Source organism: Hyla sarda, chromosome 5, assembly GCF_029499605.1.
Source record: "Hyla sarda isolate aHylSar1 chromosome 5, aHylSar1.hap1, whole genome shotgun sequence".
Classification (NCBI taxonomy): Eukaryota; Metazoa; Chordata; class Amphibia; order Anura; family Hylidae; genus Hyla; species Hyla sarda.
Window position 1 is genome coordinate 162,334,582 of NC_079193.1, and position 25,219 is coordinate 162,359,800.

Consider the following 25,219-nt stretch of genomic DNA (forward strand, 5'->3'; position numbering starts at 1 on the left):
TTTTCAGAAGTAATTTGTGTAGAAAAGTTTTTTTACTCAAATATCCTTATTAAAATGCGGGTGCGTGTAAATGCGTGTATACCCTGATAAATCTTTCTGGCCCCGCAGAAGCCGCTGCGGTTCAACGATTTAAAGCGGACACTTTAAATCATATAACTGCAGCGGCTTCTGCGGGGCCAGAGTTCTGCTGCTGCCCGATTCCCATGTCCCTCCGGAATACCCGGATTTTATATTTACCAGTTGACGCGTTCCTGCAGGCCCCGGCAGCGTCCTGCACTGTCGCTGAGCACTAACAAGTGACGTTGCGTTAAAGACTGTGTGGTTTACCTGCTGTGCTATTCATTTAAGGATTTGCCTAAAATCTCTTATTTGTCATGTTTTGTATGTTGCAGAAATTTGTAGAAAATGTGAACATTATAAGCTTTTTTATTATAAGATAGATTGGAATGCTTTGTGACATGTCAGTAGGGATGCTTCGATCTAGTGGTTTCCATAACTTATCAGTTTTACAGAAACGTAACTTCAAATATGTGATCTCTGCTTTTTGATCAGGACAATGGAAAACCCCTTTTTTGCAATCATTAGGTGATACCACTCTGATCAATGCTTTTTTTAACCTTCACTTATAAAGAAATGAAATGCTTATTGTGAAAAAAAAAACCCACTAAAGATTACTGCTACTTCATTAAGGTAACATAGACTGCAAAACCATAATAAATAATACTCAACCTGGGATGTTACAAGATGAAGTATTACTGCCATATTAGGAAGGCACATTTTCAGCTGTTTGGCCTGCACAGTGGATGGATGTTTACGTCCAGTAACATTTGATAAAGAATTGAGAATGCCACCTTTAGGAAAATTGTGAAGATAAAGTAATACAATGAGTTTATGTGAACAAACTGTTTGCGTTTATCATCAATAAACCAATAAGACAGGTGAGCAAACATCATACTCCAGTTTAGTTAAGTAATCTGAAAATTCACTTTCTTGTTTACAAAAAGGTGAAAGAGGAGAAACCCAGGAGAATATGTTATTAATAGAATATTCACAATTGCCAGCATAAAAATACTGTTGAAACATGTAGACACTTTGGCATCATGACTGCTGAATCTAAAGAAGTCTCATGGGAAGGGACAGTTTCTAAAGATTACAAGTAGTCAACACTTTCTAGAACAATTATTATGAAAAAGGAAAACCAAGCAAGCCTTACCCCACCACTGACCTTGGGGCTTAGGAATGGCCACATGGTTAAGAATGACAGAACATGTCCATAGCCAGGGTGTACAACCTAGTAGCCTAAGGACTTAAAGGGGTTCTCCGGTGCTTAGACATCTTATCCCCTATCCAAAGGATAGGGGATAAGATGCCTGACCGCTGCTGGGGACCCCCGGGATCTTGCACGCGGCACCCCGTTTTTAATCAGTCCCCGGAGCGTGTTCGCTCCGGGTCTGATTACGGACGACCTCAAGGCCAGCTGACGTCACGCCTCCGCCCCCGTGTGACGTCACGCTCCACCCCTCAATGCAAGCCCACGGGAGGGGGCGTGACAGCTATCACGCCCCCTCCCGTAGGCTTGCATTGAGGGGCGGAGCGTGACGTCACACGGGGCGGAGGCGTGACGTCACACGCGGCCGGCCTTGTGGTCGTCCGTAATCAGACCCGGATGGAACACTCTCCGAGGACTGATTACAAACTGGGTGCTGCGTGCAAGATCCCGGGGGTCCCCAGCGGCGGGACTCCCGCGGTCAGGCATCTTATCCCCTATCCTTTGGATAGGGGATAAGATGTCTAAGCACCGGAGAACCCCTTTAATGATGCCTGCAGGGCCTTTTGTGCTGCCTCCAAGCCATATTTGGGGACTCCCTTGATTGTACCACTCCACAGAAAAAAAAGATGTGAAAAGATGGCTATGCATGAATTCAACTCTCTCCTCTGTAAGTAGCCATCCTTATATGTGTAGAATACAAGAAAGAAAACGGTGCGCACCTCGTGCAGGTAACCAAGATAACTTCGTGTGTAAATGGTTAGATAAATGGGCCAGCAGGGTGGTCCCTTACCTTACGGTGTTATGCTCAGAGCATAACACCTGCAGTCACTTAGAAATTAGAGAGGGGTCGCAGCATCCAGGTTCCTCTGGGCTCTGGGTAGCAGGGTCCAGCACATCAATTGAAAGGTGGAGCGGATGATCCGATCACAAAAAAAGTGGAACATCTGAAGGAGCCCAGACCTCCAGCCTCCATAAGCAGCATGGCAGTAGCAAGTTAGCAGCAAGACATCAGGATGTAAATATCTCAATAACCAGCCTGGTTATTGAGATATTTACATCCTGATGTCTTGCTGCTAACTTGCTACTGCCATGCTGCTTATGGAGGCTGGAGGTCTGCGCTCCTTCAGATGTTCCACTTTTTTTGTGATCGGATCATCCGCTCCACCTTTCAATTCATCCTTATATGTGGCCACTTCAACAACTCTTCTCTGGAATGGGAAAAGGGGAGCAGGAGTATGCTATTCTCCCAATAACTGAAAGTCCCAGGGAACACCTAACACACCAGATATTTGTGGAAAACAAAATCTTTCAGATGGAAGTCCCATTTCAAGTTTTTAAGCAGCCCTTAGACTAAGAAACATTCTGCCCTTTAAGTCTGAACCACCACCATAATATTAAATCCATTAAAACCATATAGTCATCCCAATGACAACAGTGAATCAATGTACAGTAGTGGACATCGATGAATAGAAATAGATATAATCAAATTGTTTACCTGTTTTTGCAGATCTATGAACCTGGCTATTAGGAATAATTTTACAAAAATAATAGGTGGATTCAATGTATTCAACAGAATGGCAAACAGATTCAACAGCAAATTGGGCAGAACAGCATATTTGAATTGTTCATTTAATATTGTTTAATACTGATAGAATACTTTGTGCATTATAAGCATTTATCTATGTTTTAGCCTACTGACATTATTTGCTATTTGTCTAATAACATTGTATATATATCAATATGTATCTTTATATGATACAAACAGACATATCAATGCACTTTGGTAGCTAAATGTTTTGGACCTAGGAAATTTGAAACAATCCAGCCCCCCCCCCCCCCCCACCTCACTTCCTTAAAAATATACTCCTCAAAATAAAAAACAGCAATTTTACATAAAATGTAATAAGATTAATTTGTTCATACTATTAAAATGATAGAAATGCCATACTATCTTTTCTGATCCTTTCAAATTACCCAGAATTCCTGGCAGCTCGTGTACAATGTGATGGATGAGGAGGTCCAGACATACTGACAGGTATTCGTTGACGCTTTGCTGCTCTTTTCCTGGTGTAGTTTTTCGGCTGTCTCTTTCAATGTACATCACAAGTCTGAAAACAAGTCAATGCAAAAAGATTAGCCCTTCTGACAATATAAAATAATATATCATTTTTCCAATGTCACCAAAGTCAAGCTGAAGAAACTTGAAGGGGAATGACATATTGAGCTGGAGCAGAATGATTTATCATTGCATTAAACGCTCTGCAGTACAACACAGTACTTTAAATTGTGTGGAATTAAATATGACACCCTTTCATGTTTATTAACAATATACATTCATTACCATTACTTGGTGTATGATTTAAAACATAGCTATAGTACAAAGAAGCCTCAGCTCTAGGACATATGAAATCTCACAGGTCTAAACCCATTTGCTTGATAAACAACCCCATTAGATATTGGTTGAGCAATGTGTTCTAAAAAATGTTGCTAGTCCTCATTAACTTCAAAGCAATTTTAGCTAAACATGATGTATTTCTACAGGATAGGCACTTGGGTTTTCTTTCTTTTTACTTTGAATCAAAAGTTATAACAGGAAGAAAAAAGGATATTTCATTAAAGTAGAGCTAATTAAATGCTTCCTTCTGAACAATCCAATTTTTCTTTAAAAAAAAAAAATCAAGATGATTCTCATAAAAGGGGCAGAATAGTAAGAATTATACTGTATGATATTTTAATATGACATCCAGCATGCTGATGACATCCGTTATGCTGCAAGCTTCCTAGAAAACAATATTGTCGGACATTGCCCATATAGTAAAACCATCTATATGGTGATGCCAACATTCATATTGGAAGGATGAAATTTTGGTTATAGGACAGCTGTATCAAATGTATTCTTTCTAGCGAAACAGGTGATAAAAGTAAACAGGACATAGTCTTTGTTCACATTGTGTTGAGACTTTCATTTACAATGCTGTGCTAGATCAGTTGAACTACTTGCTGTCCAAGGACAGATCACTCACAGTAGTGTCCAATTGTATACCCGATAAAGCCTTTGATGTCCTGTGCAATGCCTGTGGTCAAGTTTTTGCCATTTTTGAGCAACACCTCTAAGACCAATTTTGTCCAGTCTCTACTTCCTTGTGTTTTACTCAAGTTCAGTTTTTTTTCCCTCCAAATGTAAAAAGAATTTTATTAAAGAGAACAATCCAGTACACTAACAGAGCAAAGAAAATAAGGACATATAGGGATCTGGTCACAAATAAACAAATATATGTCCTGAAATACACAAAAACAAACTTGGGTAGTGGAATAATAGGGTACAACACAATGGCAATAAGGGATGACAACCAGGAGTATTGCTAAGAATAATAGCAATACTGACGGGGAGAGAAGAGGAAAAAATCAAACTCTGCTGTATAATTATAAAGGATCAAGGAATAGCAGGGACATACTGTAGATGGGGCACAAGGCACAAAATACACGACAGGAGATAACAGACAGAGACAAGAAGGATAAAGAAAGAGAATACAGAAAAAAGGAAGAGAACGACATTGAGAACCCACACCACAGGAGGTGAGAAGTAACGCACTTGCGGCAGGCACCTGACGACCTGTGCTGCACCACTAGAAATTCAGAAAAGAAGGTGCGACCAACTATGCCAGTAGAGGGCACAGACAGATTATGTCAGCATCCTGTAATAGCCATGCAATGTTATAGTGGTCCACTTCACCAGGAGAAACAGAGCAAGTCCTCCATAAGATGGATATGGGTGGCCTATGCAAACCATTCCTCTTTGTTAAAGTGGTCTGGGGATTCCACTGTCTAGGAATAATGGTTTTAGCTGTCTGAAGTAGATGTCTAGCTAAAGATTTTTATTTTATTTAGATTGAGCTATAACATCAAGAATCACCTTGAAAACTGCCTCCCCAAATCCAGCTCCCTGCATCTCCAACAGTTGTCTGGCACCAAGGGAAACCATTTAAGGAGAGTAACCAGTATGTGGTACCATCAAGTTCAGGTTTTGAATTACAATTACTAAACACCAAGCAAGAAATGGATTTGAAAGGAGAAGAAGTCTATTTTTCCCCTGTGTCCTCCATCTATGATCTGCTTCTGGCTTTTGGGTAATAAAAACCAGAGCACGAGAACGCACCCTACTGAGTAGAAAATTTCCGATCTGGTAAAAGTTTGGAGTTTAAATGTTGCCCCATTCATCAGGAAAATAACCAATCTCAGGTACATTCACACTTGCATTTTTGCTTTAGATTTACTTCTGTTGACTTTACTTCTCGGTAAAGGGATACTCCCCTGGACAAATTTTTTTTTTTTTAAATCAACTGGTGCCAGAAAGTTAAAAATATTGGTAAATGACTTCTATTAAAAGATCTTAATCCTTCCTGTACTTATCAGCTGTTGTATGCTGCACAGGAAGTTCTTTTCTTTTTGAATTTCCTTTCTGTCTGACCACAGTGCTCTCTTCTGACAGTTCTCTCCATTTTAGGAACTGTCCATAGTAGGAGCAAATCCCAATAGCAAACCTATCGTGCTCCGGACAGTTCCTAAAATGGACAGTGGTGTCAGCAGAGAGCACTGTGGTCAGAAAGAAAGGAAATTCAAAAAGCAAAGAACTTCCTGTGTAGCATACAACAGCTGATAAGTACAGAAAGGATTAAGATTTTTAATAGAAGTAATTTACAAATCTGTTTATCTTTCTGGCACCAGTTGATTAAAAAAATAATGTTTTCCAAGGGAGTACCCCTTTAAAGTAAATAGGTAGGAAAATCAGCTGCACACAGTCTGCATCAAGATATGAACATGTGAATGTACCCTCAAATATTGTAGTCCAATCCTTTAAAAGAAAATCAGGGCACTCAGTAAACTTCTCAGGCAATGGTTATCGATAAAGATTATGACCTACTATGACTGATAGCTTAAACAGTCTCTCCTGTACGTTCAAGCTTTCAGTCATGGGTGAGAGGGGGGCCAGAAGAGCTCTCAAGACAGACTTCGCTGGACACCATAAAAAAAAAATATCCTGCTCCTGTGCACTTGCGGCGGTGGCCAGGTCCTTTTTCTTCTTAAACCAGCTCTATTACTGAGACTACAGGCCCTTTTAGACTGGCCAACGGGCCCCCGAAAATAAAAGGTAATCTCTGTGTTCAGTGATTGTGTACTGAGTTTTCACAAAATGTGATCACTTGTGTGACCCTAAACTTCATCACTGTTTACACAGGGCAATGTGTGGCTGATAAAGATTTTATTGGCCGCACAAAATGCGATCAGCAAGCTTTTGTTTCTTTGTTGCCTGAATACTGGCCTTTTTACACAGGATTATTGGGAATGATAGTTTTTAGGAATGAGGCATTCCGCTGATAATTGGCACTTGTCAAAGGCCCTTACAGGTATATGGATTCCCCTTTCGAACCTCTTTTGGGCCTGTCAACCGTTTTGAGCTATGCAATGTCAGTTTTAAGCCAGAACATGTGATACAGTATTGCTCTATCACCTACACCAAATTTTTCTCGACCAATTAAATATCATCAACATAGGGCACCATCCTTTTATCCTAACTTTCATATATAAAGTCTTTGATTTCTCAATGTTGCCTTATCATTGCTACCAATGGCTCAATTATATATTCAAACAAAAGAGGGCCCCACTTTTGTGTACCATTTTTAAATCTGAAAACTTTCTGATATAAGTCTATTGACAGTACCCTTAGCATTTAGCAATGGTGTACAACAAATGAAATCCTCCCCTGGTCCAAACTGAATTATGACTATCCATATAAATTCCCATTTTACAGAGGCAAAGGCTTTTTAGAACATCTTGTGAAAAGACTTCTTATATTTCACACAAGACTCATTCCAGGAATAGTCCTCGGAGGACCAATCCCCCTCTGACTTTAAAGAACCTACTGGCTATCACTTTCCAAGCATTTTAATACAGATGTTGAACCCGAAGGTCCTTATCTGTCTTCAACAGAACTATAAACATAGCAGCTAGTTGGTTTACAGTCAGACACAGGATAGTGAGAAGGAGAATGGGAGATATTGCTGATAACGTTTGATACATATAAAAGAAATATTCCTCACAGATTTTGCTGAAATATAAACACAATTAACAATCTAATGTGTACGGGAGCAACCCTTGAAGTCTTCTACCAGGAACAACAGGGATTGGGCATGTTGGATCCAAATTACAATAATTGAAAAATGTATTCAATAAGTTACCAAGTTAGGGTACATTTACACCACAAACCAGATATGGTCCAAAAATTAGCTGACTGGAGTCACTATTTAACTCAGTCAGGTTCATTCAAATCAATGGAGTGCGGAACAGGTCCGGCGGGGATATGGCAGCGGATGGTTTTTAATTTTCCCAGCTGGAGGACGTATTGCACAAATGTAATGTGAATGAAGCCTTTCCAAGAAGCAGGAGACTTTCCAAGAGCGAGACTGCAGGATCAGACCACAAAAGCAAGAAGACTCAGAAGAGCACCATGTATAAGGTTGAGAAGTGAATCTCAGGAAACTTATATCACTACGGAAAACTAACAGACTTTAACCCATGACCATATTATATTAAATCTGCCATATTTGCTCATAAAACAGTACAGACTCAGGCCCAAATTGCTGTAACAGTTTTCCACATACACAGTGAAAATGAAGACTGCATGTTGTGCTTACCGTAGTAAACCATATGTTATACTAGGGAGATCAACGAGGAAGTATATTATTGTATGCCAACATGCCTACTAGGAGTCAGTTTTCACTTTGGTTACTGAGCCGTATAATAAGCACTTATGGTATGCGCACATTAAAACTGAAAAAACAACCTTATTATGGTGCCGATTTTGTATGTGGCTTTTTATGTGGCAGTTCCTGTATTTTGTCTTCACATAGTGAAACACAGGCAATAGCTGCATGGACATTTTTCACTCAAAAGTATACAGTGGTCCCTCAAGTTACAATATTAATTGGTTCCAGGACGACCATTGTATGTTGAAACCATTGTATGTTGAGACCATAACTCTATGGAAACCTGGTAATTGGTTCTGAAGCCACCAAAATGTCATCCAAAAAATAGGAAAATGCGAGGAATAAAGAAAAATAAGTAGATAACTAATAAAGATATAGCAAGTCCTTATATATAAAAGTAAGAATATAGCTGCTGGAATCTGTAAATCACTGTCTATGCCAGTGTTTCCCAACCAGGGTGCCTCCAGCTGTTGCAAAACTACAACTCCCAGCCGTTGGCTGTCCGGGAATGCTGGGAGTTGTAGTTTTGCAACAGCTGGAGGCACCCTGGTTGGGAAACAATGGTTTATGTAGAGGACAGGAGCTTCTTCAGTGTCCTATACAGTACACACAGTGTCCCAAATGGAGCCTCCTTTACTTGGTGTCCAAAGGAGCAGCTAACCCTGGCACAGGTAAGGAGTAGTACAGAACTTGTAGTTCCTCCCTGTACTGTAGCCAGTCAGTGCTTGTAATAGAGGTGATTTACCAGTAAAATACCAATTCTGATTGGTCAGTTCCTCCAGTTGTGACATGTTTCACAGATCTGGACTTTCTGTAGTATTGTATGTTGAGTCTGGTTTCAAGTTACAATGGTCCAGAAAAGACCATTGTATGTTGAAACTATTGTATGTTGAGGCCATTGTAAGTTGAGGGATCACTGTACACATTTTTTAGCCAATGTATATTACAAATATACATATGATGTTATCATCTACATCATATAAAATATTTTTGCAAAAATGACTTTAAGTTGGCTTTAATAGGAATTATTTTGCAAGTAATAGAGCATGCCTGAAACATATCTATAGAAGTTAATTAGACATCTCCAGACTACAGGTTCCTATGTTCCATGTGGCTGCTTGTAAAGCTTATCTCTGAATGCAATAAAAACCCCTAACTCAGGCAATTTGGCCCCAAAATAATGTACAGAAAATAGAAAAAAAACTACAGTCAGAACATAAAAAGTAGTATGTATCAGTATTTGGTTTACTTAACAACAGGTGATATATTCCATTTGAAACATGAAACCCAATTATCTACATGAAAACAAATAAAAGCCTTGTGCCTGTACAGATATAGACCTACAGAACACCACATCCATTCACACCATGTCAATACATTTTATTGCCGAGCCTCACAACACATCTGACAGCTTTCAGAAACAGTAAATTTATCGCCAAGTGTTGTTACAAAGGAAAACTAAGTGGTTATGATAGAAGTGTGAAACAGCTACATGGTCTGCCTCATGACCGGTCACTCAGAATGTCTTTCCAGCACTATAATTTTATTAAGCTTTAGAAACTGAACTTTTGTAGAGACAAGAATAATATTCTTATGGAAATAAAGTAACCATTTGTGACTTTTTGCTCAACTTTTTAACTTTTGTGCATTATGTACAAACCAGGCTTTATGTTTTATACAATGAACAGGTCATTCTTATTTAGACCACCGTAAAGCTCTAGTTATTTGTGTTTGTAGTGTTCATTGGAGTTTATTTTAGCCTTTCCAATATTTTTGATGGCAATAATAGCACAAGTGGTAAAGACACAAATGCTTAAAAAGGGTTAAAGTGTACCCGTCAGATCCAACAAAAACATTTTTTTTTTTAAATATATCACTGAGTACCTAATCCTGACCATGTACATCTAATTTTTATGCGTCTAGCACCTTTATTTTTTATTACACTTTTAATTTAGCTCACTAGTCTGAATTCCTCTCAAATGGAGGGGGCGTGGCCTCACTATGCAGGTCTCCACCCCCTATGCTGTCTGCTCACATCTCCCCTAGCATTAGCAAAACTAAAACTCCCAGCTTGTCCTCACTGACAGTAGTGGGACACAAGCTGACAGTGGGAGGATTTTTCCTCTAGCTGTGAGCCCTGTGCTCACAGCTGTCAATCAAAGAAGTGTGTCCATGACATAGGTGATGACGCATGGACACAGCAGGACTAGTATATGTCCAAGCAGGCAGGGGGGGCAGTTGTTTGACTGTCTTTTTCATTATGAACTACTGAAAATTTTATAATGAAAGCAATTGCAAAAACTATTGGTTTTGCATGCTTTACAACATATCAAAAGTTTTTGTATCGGACATTGCCCATTTAAGCTTTTCCTTAGCTATGTAGGCAAACCAGCTATAATAGAGTCCAAGACTAAGTTTTTAGAAAAGGGACATATGTCTCAGGGTGTATCAGTGTGGTGACTGGGTGCTCTATTCCCAGTATATTGACAGTCATAAGAAAAAAAAGCTCACACACACTGTTTAACTGCAAAAAAGTTTCTTTTTTCTTTATATAAATGGTTTTTCACAAAAATACAAACAAGCAAGAATCGCAGTAAATAATCACCCAGGTGGATACAGATAGTCTGCAGTATGTATACTGGAGAAATAGCTGACTTCTTAGAACTTCAATATGCAGCTTCACTGCTGAGTTTCTCTGGCCGTCTCCATTCACCCGAAGGGCAGGTGAGATTGATTGCAATCAAACCAGCTATAATATAAAGTTCTATTTTTGAGGGTTATTTTTCCCCCTTTATAATCAGCCATTCTACCATTGTTTTGAGACAGCCAAGTCCTCCAGTAATCCAGTGTAAGGCAGAACAATCAGGTGCAAATTCTCTCCATTGACTCTATTATATATCTCAGAAGAGCAATGCAGGGTTACATGTGTGCTACTGAGCCAAATGCACAGGGCAGGCCTGTGCATTAGGGTTTTGAGTGCCAGTGCTAAATGAATGTGTGCACATGCACTGCACTGTTCAACTCTGCAAATCCTTTAAGAAACATATGCTGATCAGTTGCCACATGAACCACCAATAAAAAAAAATGTATGCCCTGCCCCAGCTGCCACTGACTTTGCAACATTACACCCATGACAGCTGCCAAAATTGTATGTGCACAATAGAGTATACGGAGCACTTGGAATTTTAGTTGCTAAGGATCTGTTAAAGCTTAGTTTGTGTGTGTTTGAATAACATTTAAACATGAAGATCATTGTATCCATAAGGTACCATTGATCTGATGTTTGCCAAACTAGAAATACTACCTACAGTCATGGCCGTAAATGTTGGCACCCCTGAAATTTTTCAAGAAAAGGAAGTATTTCTCACAGAAAAGGATTGCAGTAACACATATTTTGCTATAAACATGTGTATTCCCTTTGTGTGTATTGGAACTAAACCAAAAAAGGTAGGAAAAAAAGCTAATTAGACATAATGTCACACCGTTACTTTCCCCAGGTGAGTTTAAAGGAGCACCACACCTGGGAAAAGTAACAGGTGTGGGCAATATAAAAATCACACCTGATAGATAAAAAGGAGCGAAGTTCACTTAGTCTTTGCATTGTGTGTCTGTGTGTGCCACACTAAGCATGGACAACAGAAAGAGGAGAAGAGAACTGTCTGAGGACTTGAGAACCAAAATTGTGGAAAAATATCAACAATCTCAAGGTTACAAGTCCATCTCCGAAGATCTAGATTTGCCTTTGTCCACAGTGCACAACATTATCAAGAAGTTTGCAACCCATGGCACTGTAGCTAATCTCCCTGGGCATGGATGGAAGAGAAAAATGTATCAAAGGTGTCAACGCAGCATAGTCCGGATGGTGAATAAGCAGCCCCAAACAATTGGAAATATTGTCCCACCAAATTCCAAAAATGGACTGGACGAAATTTACTTAATATTTGGTTGGACACCCTTTGGAAAAAATAACTGAAATCAGTTGCTTCCTATAACCATCAATAAGCTTATTACACCTCTCAGCCAGAATGCTGGACCACTCTTCCTTTGCAAACTGCTCCAGGTCTCTCTTACTGGAAGGGCGCCTTTTCCCCAAAAGCAATTGTAAGATCTCTCCACAGATTTTCTATGGGATTTTGATCTGGACTCATTTCTGGCCACTTCAGAACTTTCCAGCACTTTGTTGCCATCCATTTCTGGGTGATTTTTGACGTATGTTTGGGGTCATTGTCCTGCTTGAAGACCCAAGATCTTGGACGCAAACCCAGCTTTCTGACACTGGGCTGTACATTGCGACCCAAAATCCATTGGTAATCCTCATATTTCATGATGCCTTGCACACATTCAAGGCGCCCAGTGCCAGAGGCAGCAAAACAATCCCAAAACATCATTGAACCTCCACCATATTTCACTGTAGGTACTGTGTTTTTTTTCTTTGTAGGCCTCATTCTGTTTTCGGTAACCAGTAGAATGATGTGCTTTGCCAAAAAGGTCTATCTTGGTCTCAACTGTTCACAAGAAGTTTTCCCAGAAGGATTTTGGCTTACTCAAGTTCATTTTAACAAAATGTATTCTTTCTTTTTTATGTCGCTGTGTCAGCAGTGGGGTCCTCCTGGGTCTCCTGTCATAGCGTTTCATTTCATTTAAATGTCGACGGATAGTTTGCACTGACTCTGATGCTCCCTGAGTCTGCAGAACAGCTTGAATATCTTTTGGAACTTGTTAGGGGCTGCTTATCCACCATCCGGACTATCCTGCATTGACACCTTTCATAAATTTTTCTCTTCCATCCACGCCCAGGGAGATTAGCTACACTGAGATTATTGGTATCATTTTAATATTGATCGGACTTTTTGATCGCTTTTTATTCATTTTTACATTATATAAAAAAAAGTGACCAAAAATACACTATTTTGACATTTTGAATTTTTTTGCGCGTGCGCCATTGACCGTGTGGTTTAATTAACAATAAATTTTTATAGTTTGGACATTTTGCGCACGCGGTGATACCACGTATGTTTATTTTTATTGAAACAGTTTTTTATTTATTTTTTATGGGAAAAGGGGGGTGATTCTTTCTTTTATTAGGGAAGGGGTTAAATGATCTTTATTCACTTTTTTTCACACTTTTTTTTGGCAGTTTTATAGCCCCCCTGGTGGCTATTACACTGAACATACCGATCTCATACATAGATCATTGCCGTGCATTGACACGGCAAAGATCAGTGTTATCGGCGGTCGACTGCTCAAGCCTGGATTTCAGGCTTGGAGCAATCAATCGCCGATTGGACGCGACAGAGGCAGGTAAGGGGACCACCGCTCGCGTTTTTTTTTTCTTTCTTTATAAGGCCCAACCTTCTGCAGGGAGCAAAAGATTGTGTGTGCTGGGCTCTTCTTCATTACACAGACAGCTGGGGACCACAGCTGTGCATATACATAAGGATAATCTCTACTCTTGAGATTTATCAAAACCTGTGCAGAGGAAAGGTAGACCAGTTGCCTATAGCAACCAAAGTAGCGATCTGATTGGTTGCTATGGGCAACTGATCAACTTTTCCTCTGCACAGATTATGATAAATCTCCCCCTTTGTATCTGTAAACTTTGAAAATTGGCTAAAGACCAACCAATTAATAGTTTATAAAAATATTTGACTGCTGTTTTTTGTAATCAGTTAGTTGTCGATTAGTTGTTTCAGCGCTATAGGATACTATCATGGGGAAGTGCTGTAGGACATAATGTACTTTTCCCCACTTAGATTCATACTTGTTATTAAGTGGTTTTAAGTGTCTTGTCTCCTGTGTACCTAATAATGGTTATTTTCTTGCAACATATTTGTAGCATCTAAGTTTCTATATTTGCCTGCCTTCCTTACTCTTGTGTAGCTATAACCAGTAGCCATGCAACAGGCACCTATATTTACCACATTTGTCTATTGCCCATTTTCCAGCTGCAGTAGGATGGCCAATGGGGGAAGGAGACAGATGTCTAAAAATGTTCTATAGTAAATAGACCCTTTGTTAATAGTGCTCAATTATAACAGTGCCTGTAAATTTTAAGTGTTGTAATACGAAGTTCTATTGTGGCCCCTTAAGGTAGACCCTCTGCTTCAAACAACTGGAGGTTTTTCCACTAGAGAACTTATTTTACTGTTTAAGGGTGCATTCCCACGTGCCGTATTTTGCTGCGTATTTGCTGCTGCATATTTTATTTTCCCATTGAAGTCAATGGGTAGGAAAATACGCAGCAGCAAATACGCAGCAAAATACGCCACGTGGGAATGCACCCTTACTGTTAACATTAGTAAAGCACAAGATAAAGTTAAAATGTGAATTAAATGTCATTTACCTGCTTTGGCAGCATAGAAGTAACATCTCTTTGTTGTTAATTAAAACTTGCAAAATTACTAGAAAAGCTTTAGCTCTTATTGCTGTTGAAGGGCTTTCCAGGAGACGGACTATCCTTGTAACAAAGTCCTTAAAAGGAAGCAAAAAAATAAATAAAACCATACGGAAACTTACGAACTAAAAGACACAGAGCAAAGTGAAAATAACATATGTAACAGGCATGATACCCGTTCAAGACAATAGCACAGAAAACATGCCAAAACAAAATTGTTAATATTTATTTTGTTAACCAAGTTAAAATGAAAAGAGAACATATTTAAACAGAAATTCCACCTTACCTACAGGGGTGTCTTCCTACAGGGTGCATGGTTATATATTGATTCTTTGTACAGTATGTTAGCACTATACATTGTGTAAATTTATTTGCTCTGATATATATTTGAAACCTGTACTGATCACTATTTGTACCCCCAAGTGGTTTAATACTATTGTAATTTGACTTACCTGTATATCTACCAACATATAGGATACTGTCTCAGAGTTAGGCTCTAATACTTGCCTCTTAGACACCCGCATCTTATGTGATCAACAATACCTCCACTTTTCAGCATGTGTATTCTGTATACCAATCTCTCTTCCATTTTGTATTGTACGTTTTAATGTGTGTTTTTTTTACAATAAAGAATGATAATTGCTTGATATATATCATCATATCTGGCCTCATTTGTTTGGTGAGTGTATATTATGGTGGTCGATGCCCTCAGACAGCCTAACATTTTGGTAATCACTGTTTACAGTTTGTCTTTTTTGGCTTCTACTTTGTAACAGCAGATGCAGGGCCACAAGAGGCAATGCTGGTTGTACTCGTTCAGAGAAAAGGAGAGGCTGGAGGCATGTATTCATAGGTACTTCCAAAACACAGGCAAAAGAAGAGCCCAGTCAAGATTTATTGCTAGACTAAGTAATACAAAAAGGAAAAAATTACAGCTCATTTGCATCTAGTGAGCTGCATCTGTGTCCTTTTCCTTTACTTATAAATCCTAGAGATTTCCTTTAGGGAACCCAAAAATACCCTTGTTTTACCATATACCCTTTTAAAATAATTCACATAAGCTTTATCATGAACAAGATTCCACACACTTTAAAAGATTCTGAGCACTAGCCGTTTGTTTTGAATTAACTACTGTTGCTCAATCAAGAGGATTTCATTCCTCATTAGTAGCTTTTTTGCTATTTTGTATATGTAGCACTAAACGAGTGTGTCTGCAGTACACACTCAGTACTTAGGACTGTGCTTGTTTATTTAAAAACTTCCTACTTTGCCCCCCCCCCCCCCCCCTCCTCAGCATGTTTCGCTACGGCTGTAGCTTTATCAAGAGGTAGCGAGCATCTGAGCGTGGATGCCGTATCTGGGGTATTTATAGACTCCTGTAATTATGTCACCACTGCTTCCTTTCAGGGTTCAGCCTATGGTAACTCATATTATTCCTACCATTGTCCCATGAATGGTTAATACCCATGAGTGATGTTTACAAGCTTCAATCAAATTAGTTATATTTTGGGCCATTCAGATGTGTATTGCGTTTGACTTGCGCTATTGGTTGGTAAATCTTGTGGACGTCATCTGCGCAGTCTCGGATGTGTGATGTGTTAGTTTCCACCACATGTGATTCTCGTCTGTGTACTCACTCGTGTACAAGCTCTTAGTAAGTTGCCGTCAAGCCTGTCTGCGCAGGTGCCTCTATTGTGATAGACGGCTTCTTACCTCTGTCACGCTAAAACTGCGCAGTAAGTGCTGCGCTTCGACTTAGATCCAGTTATTTATGGGTTTCTCTGATCTCCAGTGGGCAGCCACAATCACTGCATATATTGAGAATCATCATACTTTAATCCATCACCATGCAGAACACTATCATTATTATTATTATTACATCTTGTCACGATGCCGGCTGGCAGGAGGTGGATCCTCTGTGCCAGAGAGGGATTGGCGTGGACCGTGCTAGTGGACCGGTTCTAAGTCACTACTGGTTTTCACCAGAGCCCGCCGCAAAGCGGGATGGTCTTGCTGCGGCGGTAGTGACCAGGTCGTATCCACTAGCAACGGCTCAACCTCTCTGACTGCTGAAGATAGGCGCGGTACAAGGGAGTAGACAGAAGCAAGGTCGGACGTAGCAGAAGGTCGGGGCAGGCAGCAAGGATCGTAGTCAGGGGCAACGGCAGGAGGTCTGCAACACAGGCTAGGAACACACAAGGAAACGCTTTCACTGGCACAATGGCAACAAGATCCGGCGAGGGAGTGCAGGGGAAGTGAGGTATACATAGGGAGTGCACAGGTGAACACACTAATTAGAACCACTGCGCCAATCAGCGGCGCAGTGGCCCTTTAAATCGCAGAGACCCGGCGCGCGCGCGCCCTAGGGAGCGGGGCCGCGCGCGCCGGGACAGGACCGACGGAGAGCGAGTCAGGTACGGGAGCCGGGGTGCGCATCGCGAGCGGGCGCCACCCGCATCGCGAATCGCATCCCGGCTGGAGGCGGTATCGCAGCGCACCGGGTCAGTGGATCTGACCGGAGCGCTGCAGTAGCGAGAGTGTAGCGAGCGCTCCGGGGAGGAGCGGGGACCCGGAGCGCTCGGCGTAACAGTACCCCCCCCCTTGGGTCTCCCCCTCTTCTTGGAGCCTGAGAACCTGAGGAGCAGACTTTTGTCTAGGATATTGTCCTCAGGTTCCCAGGATCTCTCTTCAGGACCACAGCCCTCCCAATCGACCAAAAAAAAAGTTTTCCCTCTGACCTTCTTGGAGGCCAGTATCTCCTTTACGGAGAAGATGTCCGAGGAGCCGGAAACAGGAGTGGGAGAAACAAGTTTGGGAGAGAAACGGTTGATGATGAGTGGTTTAAGAAGAGAAACGTGAAAGGCATTAGGAATACGAAGAGAAGGAGGAAGAAGAAGTTTGTAAGAGACAGGATTAATCTGGCACAAAATTTTGAAAGGACCAAGATAGCGTGGTCCCAATTTGTAGCTGGGAACACGGAAGCGGACATATTTAGCGGAGAGCCATACCTTGTCTCCGGGAGAAAAAATGGGGGGAGCTCTTCTTTTCTTATCAGCAAACTTCTTCATGCGTGATGAAGCCTGTAAGAGAGAATTTTGGGTCTCTTTCCATATGGTGGAAAGATCACGAGTTATTTCATCCACAGCGGGCAAACCAGAGGGCAAGGGAGTAGGGAGGGGGGGAAGAGGGTGACGGCCGTACACCACGAAAAATGGGGATTTGGAAGAAGATTCAGAGACTCTGAAGTTATACGAGAATTCGGCCCATGGTAGAAGATCTGCCCAGTCATCCTGGCGGGAGGAAACAAAATGCCGTAAATAATCACCCAGGACCTGGTTAATTCTTTCTACTTGCCCATTGGATTGAGGATGATAAGCAGAAGAAAAGTTTAATTTAATCTTGAGTTGTTTACAGAGAGCCCTCCAGAATTTTGACACGAATTGGACGCCTCTATCCGAGACGATCTGCGTGGGCAACCCGTGAAGACGAAAAATGTGTACAAAAAATTGTTTTGCCAACTGAGGCGCTGAAGGAAGACCAGGAAGAGGGATAAAATGTGCCATCTTGGAAAATCGATCAACGACCACCCAAACAACAGTGTTGCCACGGGATGGGGGTAAGTCTGTAATAAAGTCCATACCAATCAGAGACCAAGGCTGTTCGGGGACAGGCAGAGGATGAAGAAGACCAGCGGGCTTCTGGCGAGGAGTCTTATCCCGGGCACAGACAGTGCAGGCCCGCACAAAATCAACAACATCCGTCTCCAGAGTCGGCCACCAATAGAAACGAGAGATGAGTTGCACGGATTTCTTGATGCCCGCATGGCCTGCGAGATGGGAGGAGTGACCCCATTTGAGGATTCCGAGGCATTGGCGTGGAGAGACAAAGGTCTTCCCTGGAGGAGTTTGCCTGATGGAGGCTGGAGAAGTGGAGATCAGGCAGTCAGGAGGAATGATGTGTTGCGGAGAGAGCTCTACTTCCGAGGCATCCGAGGAACGAGAGAGAGCATCGGCCCTAATGTTCTTATCGGCAGGCCGAAAGTGAATTTCAAAATTAAATCGGGCAAAGAACAGAGACCACCTGGCCTGGCGAGGATTCAGCCGTTGGGCAGACTGGAGATAGGAGAGATTCTTGTGATCGGTGTAAATAATAACTGGAAATCTTGATCCCTCCAGCAGATGCCTCCATTCCTCAAGTGCTAATTTAATGGCCAGTAGCTCTCGATCCCCGATGGAGTAGTTCCTCTCCGCCGGAGAGAAGGTCCTAGAAAAAAAACCACAAGTAACAGCATGCCCGGAAGAATTTTTTTGTAGAAGAACCGCTCCAGCTCCTACTGAGGAGGCATCAACCTCCAATAGGAAGGGTTTAGATGGGTCAGGTCTGGAGAGCACGGGAGCAGAAGAAAAGGCAGACTTGAGCTGTTTAAAGGCGTCTTCCGCTTGAGGAGGCCAAGACTTAGGATTGGCATTCTTTTTGGTTAAAGCCACGATAGGAGCCACAATGGTGGAAAAATGTGGAATAAATTGTCTGTAATAATTGGCGAACCCCAAAAAACGTTGGATAGCACGGAGTCCGGAGGGGCGTGGCCAATCTAAGACGGCAGAGAGTTTGTCTGGATCCATTTGTAGTCCCTGGCCAGAGACCAAGTATCCTAGGAAAGGAAGAGATTGACATTCAAACAGACATTTCTCCATTTTGGCATAAAGTTGATTATCACGAAGTCTCTAAAGAACCATGCGGACATGCTGGCGGTGTTCTTCTAGGTTGGCAGAAAAAATCAGGATATCGTCCAGATACACAACAACACAGGAATATAAGAGATCACGAAAAATTTCATTAACAAAGTCTTGGAAGACGGCAGGGGCGTTGCACAGGCCAAAGGGCATGACCAGATACTCAAAGTGTCCATCTCTAGTGTTAAATGCCGTTTTCCATTCATCCCCCTCTCTGATGCGGATGAGATTATAAGCACCTCTTAAGTCCAGTTTGGTAAAGATGTGGGCACCTTGGAGGCGATCAAAGAGTTCAGAGATAAGAGGTAGAGGGTAGCGGTTCTTTACCGTGATTTTATTAAGACCGCGGTAGTCAATGCAAGGACGTAGGGAGCCATCTTTTTTGGACACAAAGAAAAATCCAGCTCCGGCAGGAGAGGAGGATTTGCGGATAAAGCCCTTTTTTAAATTTTCCTGGATGTACTCAGACATAGCAAGAGTCTCTGGGGCGGAGAGAGGATAAATTCTGCCCCGGGGTGGAGTAGTGCCCGGGAGGAGGTCAATAGGACAGTCATAAGGCCTGTGAGGAGGTAGAGTCTCAGCTTGTTTTTTGCAAAATACATCAGCAAAGTCCATATAGGCCTTAGGGAGACCGGTTACAGGGGGAACCACAGGGTCACGGCAAGGAGTACTGGGAACCGGTTTAAGGCAGTCCTTGGAACAAGAGGTACCCCAACTCTTGATCTCCCCTGTGGACCAATCCAGGGTTGGGGAATGGTGTTGAAGCCAGGGTAGTCCAAGGAGAATTTCGGAAGTGCAATTGGGGAGGACCAAAAACTCAATTTTTTCGTGATGAGGTCCGATGCACATTAGGAGGGGCTCCGTACGGAAACGTATGGTACAGTCCAATCTTTCATTGTTAACACAATTGATGTAGAGGGGTCTGGCGAGACTGGTCACTGGGATGTTGAACCTGTTGATGAGAGAGGCCAAAATAAAATTTCCTGCAGATCCGGAATCCAAGAAGGCCATAGTAGAGAAGGAGAAGGTAGAGGCAGATATCCGCACAGGCACAGTAAGACGTGGAGAAGCAGAGTTGACATCAAGGACTGTCTCACCTTTGTGCGGAGTCAGCGTACGTCTTTCCAGGCGGGGAGGACGGATAGGACAATCCTTCAGGAAGTGTTCGGTACCGGCACAGTACAGGCAGAGATTCTCCATGCGGCGTCGTGTCCTCTCTTGAGGTGTCAGGCGAGACCGGTCGACCTGCATAGCCTCCACGGCGGGAGGCACAGGAACGGATTGCAGGGGACCAGAGGAGAGAGGAGTCGGGGAGAAAAAACGCCTCGTGCGAACAAAGTCCATATCCTGGCGGAGCTCCTGACGCCTTTCGGAAAAACGCATGTCAATGCGAGTGGCTAGATGAATGAGTTCATGTAGGTTAGCAGGGATTTCTCGTGCGGCCAGAACATCTTTAATGTTGCTGGATAGGCCTTTTTTAAAGGTCGCGCAGAGGGCCTCATTATTCCAGGATAGTTCTGAAGCAAGAGTACGGAATTGTACGGCGTACTCGCCAACGGAAGAATTACCCTGGACCAGGTTCAGCAGGGCAGTCTCAGCAGAAGAGGCTCGGGCAGGTTCCTCAAAGACACTTCGAATTTCCGAGAAGAAGGAGTGTACAGAGGCAGTGACGGGGTCATTGCGGTCCCAGAGCGGTGTGGCCCATGACAGAGCTTTTCCAGACAGAAGGCTGACTACGAAAGCCACCTTAGACCTTTCAGTAGGAAACTGGTCCGACATCATCTCCAAGTGCAGGGAACATTGAGAAAGAAAGCCAAGGCAAACTTTAGAGTCCCCATCAAATTTATCCGGCAAGGATAGTCGTAGGCCTGAAGCGGCCACTCGCTGCGGAGGAGGTGCAGGAGCTGGCGGAGGAGATGATTGCTGAAGCTGTGGTAGTAGCTGCTGTAGCATCACGGTCAGTTGAGACAGCTGGTGGCCTTGTTGCGCTATCTGTTGTGACTGCTGGGCGACCACCGTGGTGAGGTCGGCGACAACTGGCAGAGGAACTTCAGCGGGATCCATGGCCGGATCTACTGTCACGATGCCGGCTGGCAGGAGGTGGATCCTCTGTGCCAGAGAGGGATTGGCGTGGACCGTGCTAGTGGACCGGTTCTAAGTCACTACTGGTTTTCACCAGAGCCCGCCGCAAAGCGGGATGGTCTTGCTGCGGCGGTAGTGACCAGGTCGTATCCACTAGCAACGGCTCAACCTCTCTGACTGCTGAAGATAGGCGCGGTACAAGGGAGTAGACAGAAGCAAGGTCGGACGTAGCAGAAGGTCGGGGCAGGAAGCAAGGATCGTAGTCAGGGGCAACGGCAGGAGGTCTGGAACACAGGCTAGGAACACACAAGGAAACGCTTTCACTGGCACAATGGCAACAAGATCCGGCGAGGGAGTGCAGGGGAAGTGAGGTATACATAGGGAGTGCACAGGTGAACACACTAATTAGAACCACTGCGCCAATCAGCGGCGCAGTGGCCCTTTAAATCGCAGAGACCCGGCGCGCGCGCGCCCTAGGGAGCGGGGCCGCGCGCGCCGGGACAGGACCGACGGAGAGCGAGTCAGGTACGGGAGCCGGGGTGCGCATCGCGAGCGGGCGCCACCCGCATCGCGAATCGCATCCCGGCTGGAGGCGGTATCGCAGCGCACCGGGTCAGTGGATCTGACCGGAGCGCTGCAGTAGCGAGAGTGTAGCGAGCGCTCCGAGGAGGAGCGGGGACCCGGAGCGCTCGGCGTAACACATCTGATGCCTGATCCTTGTTTTTCCATCACTAAATCCCCTATATTTTTATCTCCCATTAGAAACTCCCCTATGTTACCTCTCAATTACTGTACCTATATCCTGTCAAATTATATGAATACAGATTTGTCCATATAATTTGACAGGATATAAGGACAGTAAAGAAATGGTAACACAGGGCAGTTTCTAATGGGAGACAAAAATATAGGGGATATATTGATGGAAAAACAAGGATCAGGCATCACATATAATAATAATAATGATGATGAAGATAGTACATGGGTTAAAGTATGATGATTCTCAATATATGCTGTGATTTTGGCTGCCCACTGGAGATCAGAGAAACCCATACATAATTGGATCTAAATCAAAGTGCAGCACTTACTGTGCAGCTTTATCGTGACGGAGGTAAGAAGCTGGCTGTCAGAATTGAGACACCTGCGCAGACAGGCTTGACGGCAAATTACTAAGAGCTTGTGCACGATTGAGTGCGCAGACGAGAATCACATGCGGCAGTATGCGGTGGAAACTAACGCATCGCGCATCCGAGACTGCACGGATGACGTCTGCAATATTTAACGAATAGTGCTAGCCGAACACAATACACATCTGAATGGCCCAAAATATAACTAATTTGATTGAAGTTTGTAAACATCCCTCATGGGAATTAACCATTCATGGGACAGTGGTAGGAAGAATATGAGTTACCATAGGCTGAACCCTGAAAGGAAGCAGTGGTGACATAATTACAGGAGTCTATAAATACCCCAGATACGGCATCCACGCTCAGATGCTCGCTACCTCTTGATAAAGCTACAGCCGTAGCGAAACATGTCGAGGGAGGCAAAGTAGGAAGTTTTTAAATAAATGAGTACAGCCCTAAGTACTGAGTGTGCACTGCAGACACACTCGTTCAGTGCTACATATACAAAATAACAAAAAAGCTACTAATGAGGAATGAAATCCTCTTTGTTGAGCTACAGTAGTTAATTCAAACAAACGGCTTGTGCTCAGAATCTTTTAAAGTGTGTGGAATCTTGTTCGCAATAAAGCTTATGGGAGTTATTTTAAAATGGCCTATGGTAAAACAAAGGGAATCTATAGGATTTATACTGGAGCAGACCATCCATATACAGGTCTTGACTGGTGAATGGAACTTTTCCTTTACTTGGTGCAGGGGAAAACACACCGCCACATTGTGGTCAGAGTAATATTTCAGAGAGACTCTCAATAACAGAGAAAATCCGGCACTCAAGTAGAAAAAGTAAATGGTATTTTTTTTAAAGTTGTACTTTATTGCTTCATCTCAAAATACTTCCTGCTGGACTACCAAAAACATATAAAAACACCACTTTCTTACGGCATATTATGACTTGAGAAAGACACTCATCAAATGCGTTGGTATTTTTAAATGGTTATTTTTTGTAGTCCACTAAGACATATTTTAAAATGAAGCAATAAAGTACAACTTTTTTCTTTTAAGGCCATTTTCTACTGCTAGACTGCTTTGTTATTTGGTGATTTTTTTATTATATATATTTTAATAATTACTGGAGGATTTGTTAAAATGGCCAATTGGGGACACTGTGTTCCCTTGTTTTAAATAAGATATGACACATCTTAATCTACAATGAAACAAAGTACTTTTGTATATATATATTTTTTTTACTTCTGGGTAGGGGGCTCAGTTTTCCATAATAAGACTAATGATCCCTGCATATATAAAGAATACAGAAACCTAATATATTACATAAATTAAGAAAAAAGCTGTTGTGTACTTACAGTGTCTTGGTAATACTGATGTTCAATAAGAATTTCGGATTGTATTGGAAATATGCTAATGTTGCATCTTGAGAAGATAATTTTAAGCAATAGGATTTTTGAACCCTAAAATAACCTGATCCTTATAAGCTCAGATGATTCTGTGTGCTAGGCTTTACCATATCTAAAATTGATGTTCGCCAATTGCCCATCTGATATTGGCAATTTATTAATATACGCGATAATCATCAATACCGACCAACTTGTTGCTTTAAAGAGAGTGACTGTAGTTGACAATAGTGCTCTCCTGTCCTACTTATGCCCAATGTTACTTTTCTGTTCAGTTTTAAAAGCACAGTTTTGTCCCCATGTCATCATGTTATTTTCCATTCCAATGCCATCCCGTTTAATGCCCAAATTACCTGATCCTAATCTATTTCTCTGCTGTAGGTCAAAAGTAACTGCCAACTATGTATCTCTAGGAGATGCTTGATAGGCAGCAGTGACTTCCGGTCTACAACAAAGAAACACTAAATTACAAAGTCAGGGACCAAGCCACTTGGGCAGTCACCGGGACAGAAAATGATGTAGCACTTTGAATTATTGACCTGTGGATGTAAGCAACGTGAGGCAAACAAAAGTTATTACAAAAATTACATTAATTATTAATTTATACCGTGCTGTAAAGGCCATGATCAAGGATAACCACCATATGAGAGGTAAGACAAAGGGGGGGGGGCTACCTCTGTCATCTCATCAACACCACTGCAATGAAGCAACCTCAGGAGGGTAATGGCTCACAGTCACTACAGTTCCCCTTAAACATGGATTCTGCTCCAACCAGCAGCCAAAGAATAAGAAAAAAAATCTGATGAATAACAAAAAGTCTTATCTAGCTCCAAAACTTGCAAAACTTCATAAGGGTGCATTCACACCACAGTTTATGTAGAAGGCAACCATATATGGTTTTATATTAAAAAACGGTATAGAACCGTATTTCCATAAACTGGTATTAAAAACCGTACTAGAAAAAGTGAATTTGGTTTTGTATCCTTTGGCACATTTGCAGTTCAGTCCATTCTTTTGCAGAACAAAAAAAAAAAAAAAAAAAAAAAACTGGCATACCACTGTAATGTCAACAGTTTTAAAACTGCATATTGACCAAATAAGGCTTTTGATAGCATTGTAGTCACTGACTAACTGTAAAAAACCTGTATTTGTATATGTAAACGATTTTGAATACTCCTAATTTGCATGCACAAACCATGGTGTAAATGCACTCTTAAGGTATTAAAACCACAGAGAAACTGGGTTGTAAACATACAAATACGTTTTTAGATGCATCTGGTGATCTTAAAGGGAACCAAGCATTAGGTTTTACCATATATAAAGCTTGGCAGTGCATTATATATGGTAAAATCTTTATCCTTACCATCCACGGGGCCATGGGAGGGATGGTGAGGATATGAAGATTTAAGTTAACCCCACCACCCTGTAATTCGTCCCCTGGACAGG

At 42.1% G+C, this 25,219-nt stretch overlaps 1 protein-coding gene across 9 annotated transcripts in view; it reads right to left on the reverse strand.

The window, feature by feature from the left end:
* ULK4 (unc-51 like kinase 4) overlaps positions 1-25,219 on the reverse strand; it is an 819,452-nt gene that overhangs the window by 437,957 nt on the left and 356,276 nt on the right. For all 9 annotated transcript variants that reach the window (XM_056520600.1, XM_056520601.1, XM_056520598.1 and 6 more), the window contains 3 exons: positions 14,378-14,505; positions 3,245-3,378; positions 730-851 (listed from right to left, as the gene is read on the reverse strand). In XM_056520600.1, coding sequence (XP_056376575.1) covers positions 730-851; positions 3,245-3,378; positions 14,378-14,505 — 384 coding nt within the window. The remainder of the gene's footprint in view (positions 1-729; positions 852-3,244; positions 3,379-14,377; positions 14,506-25,219) is intronic.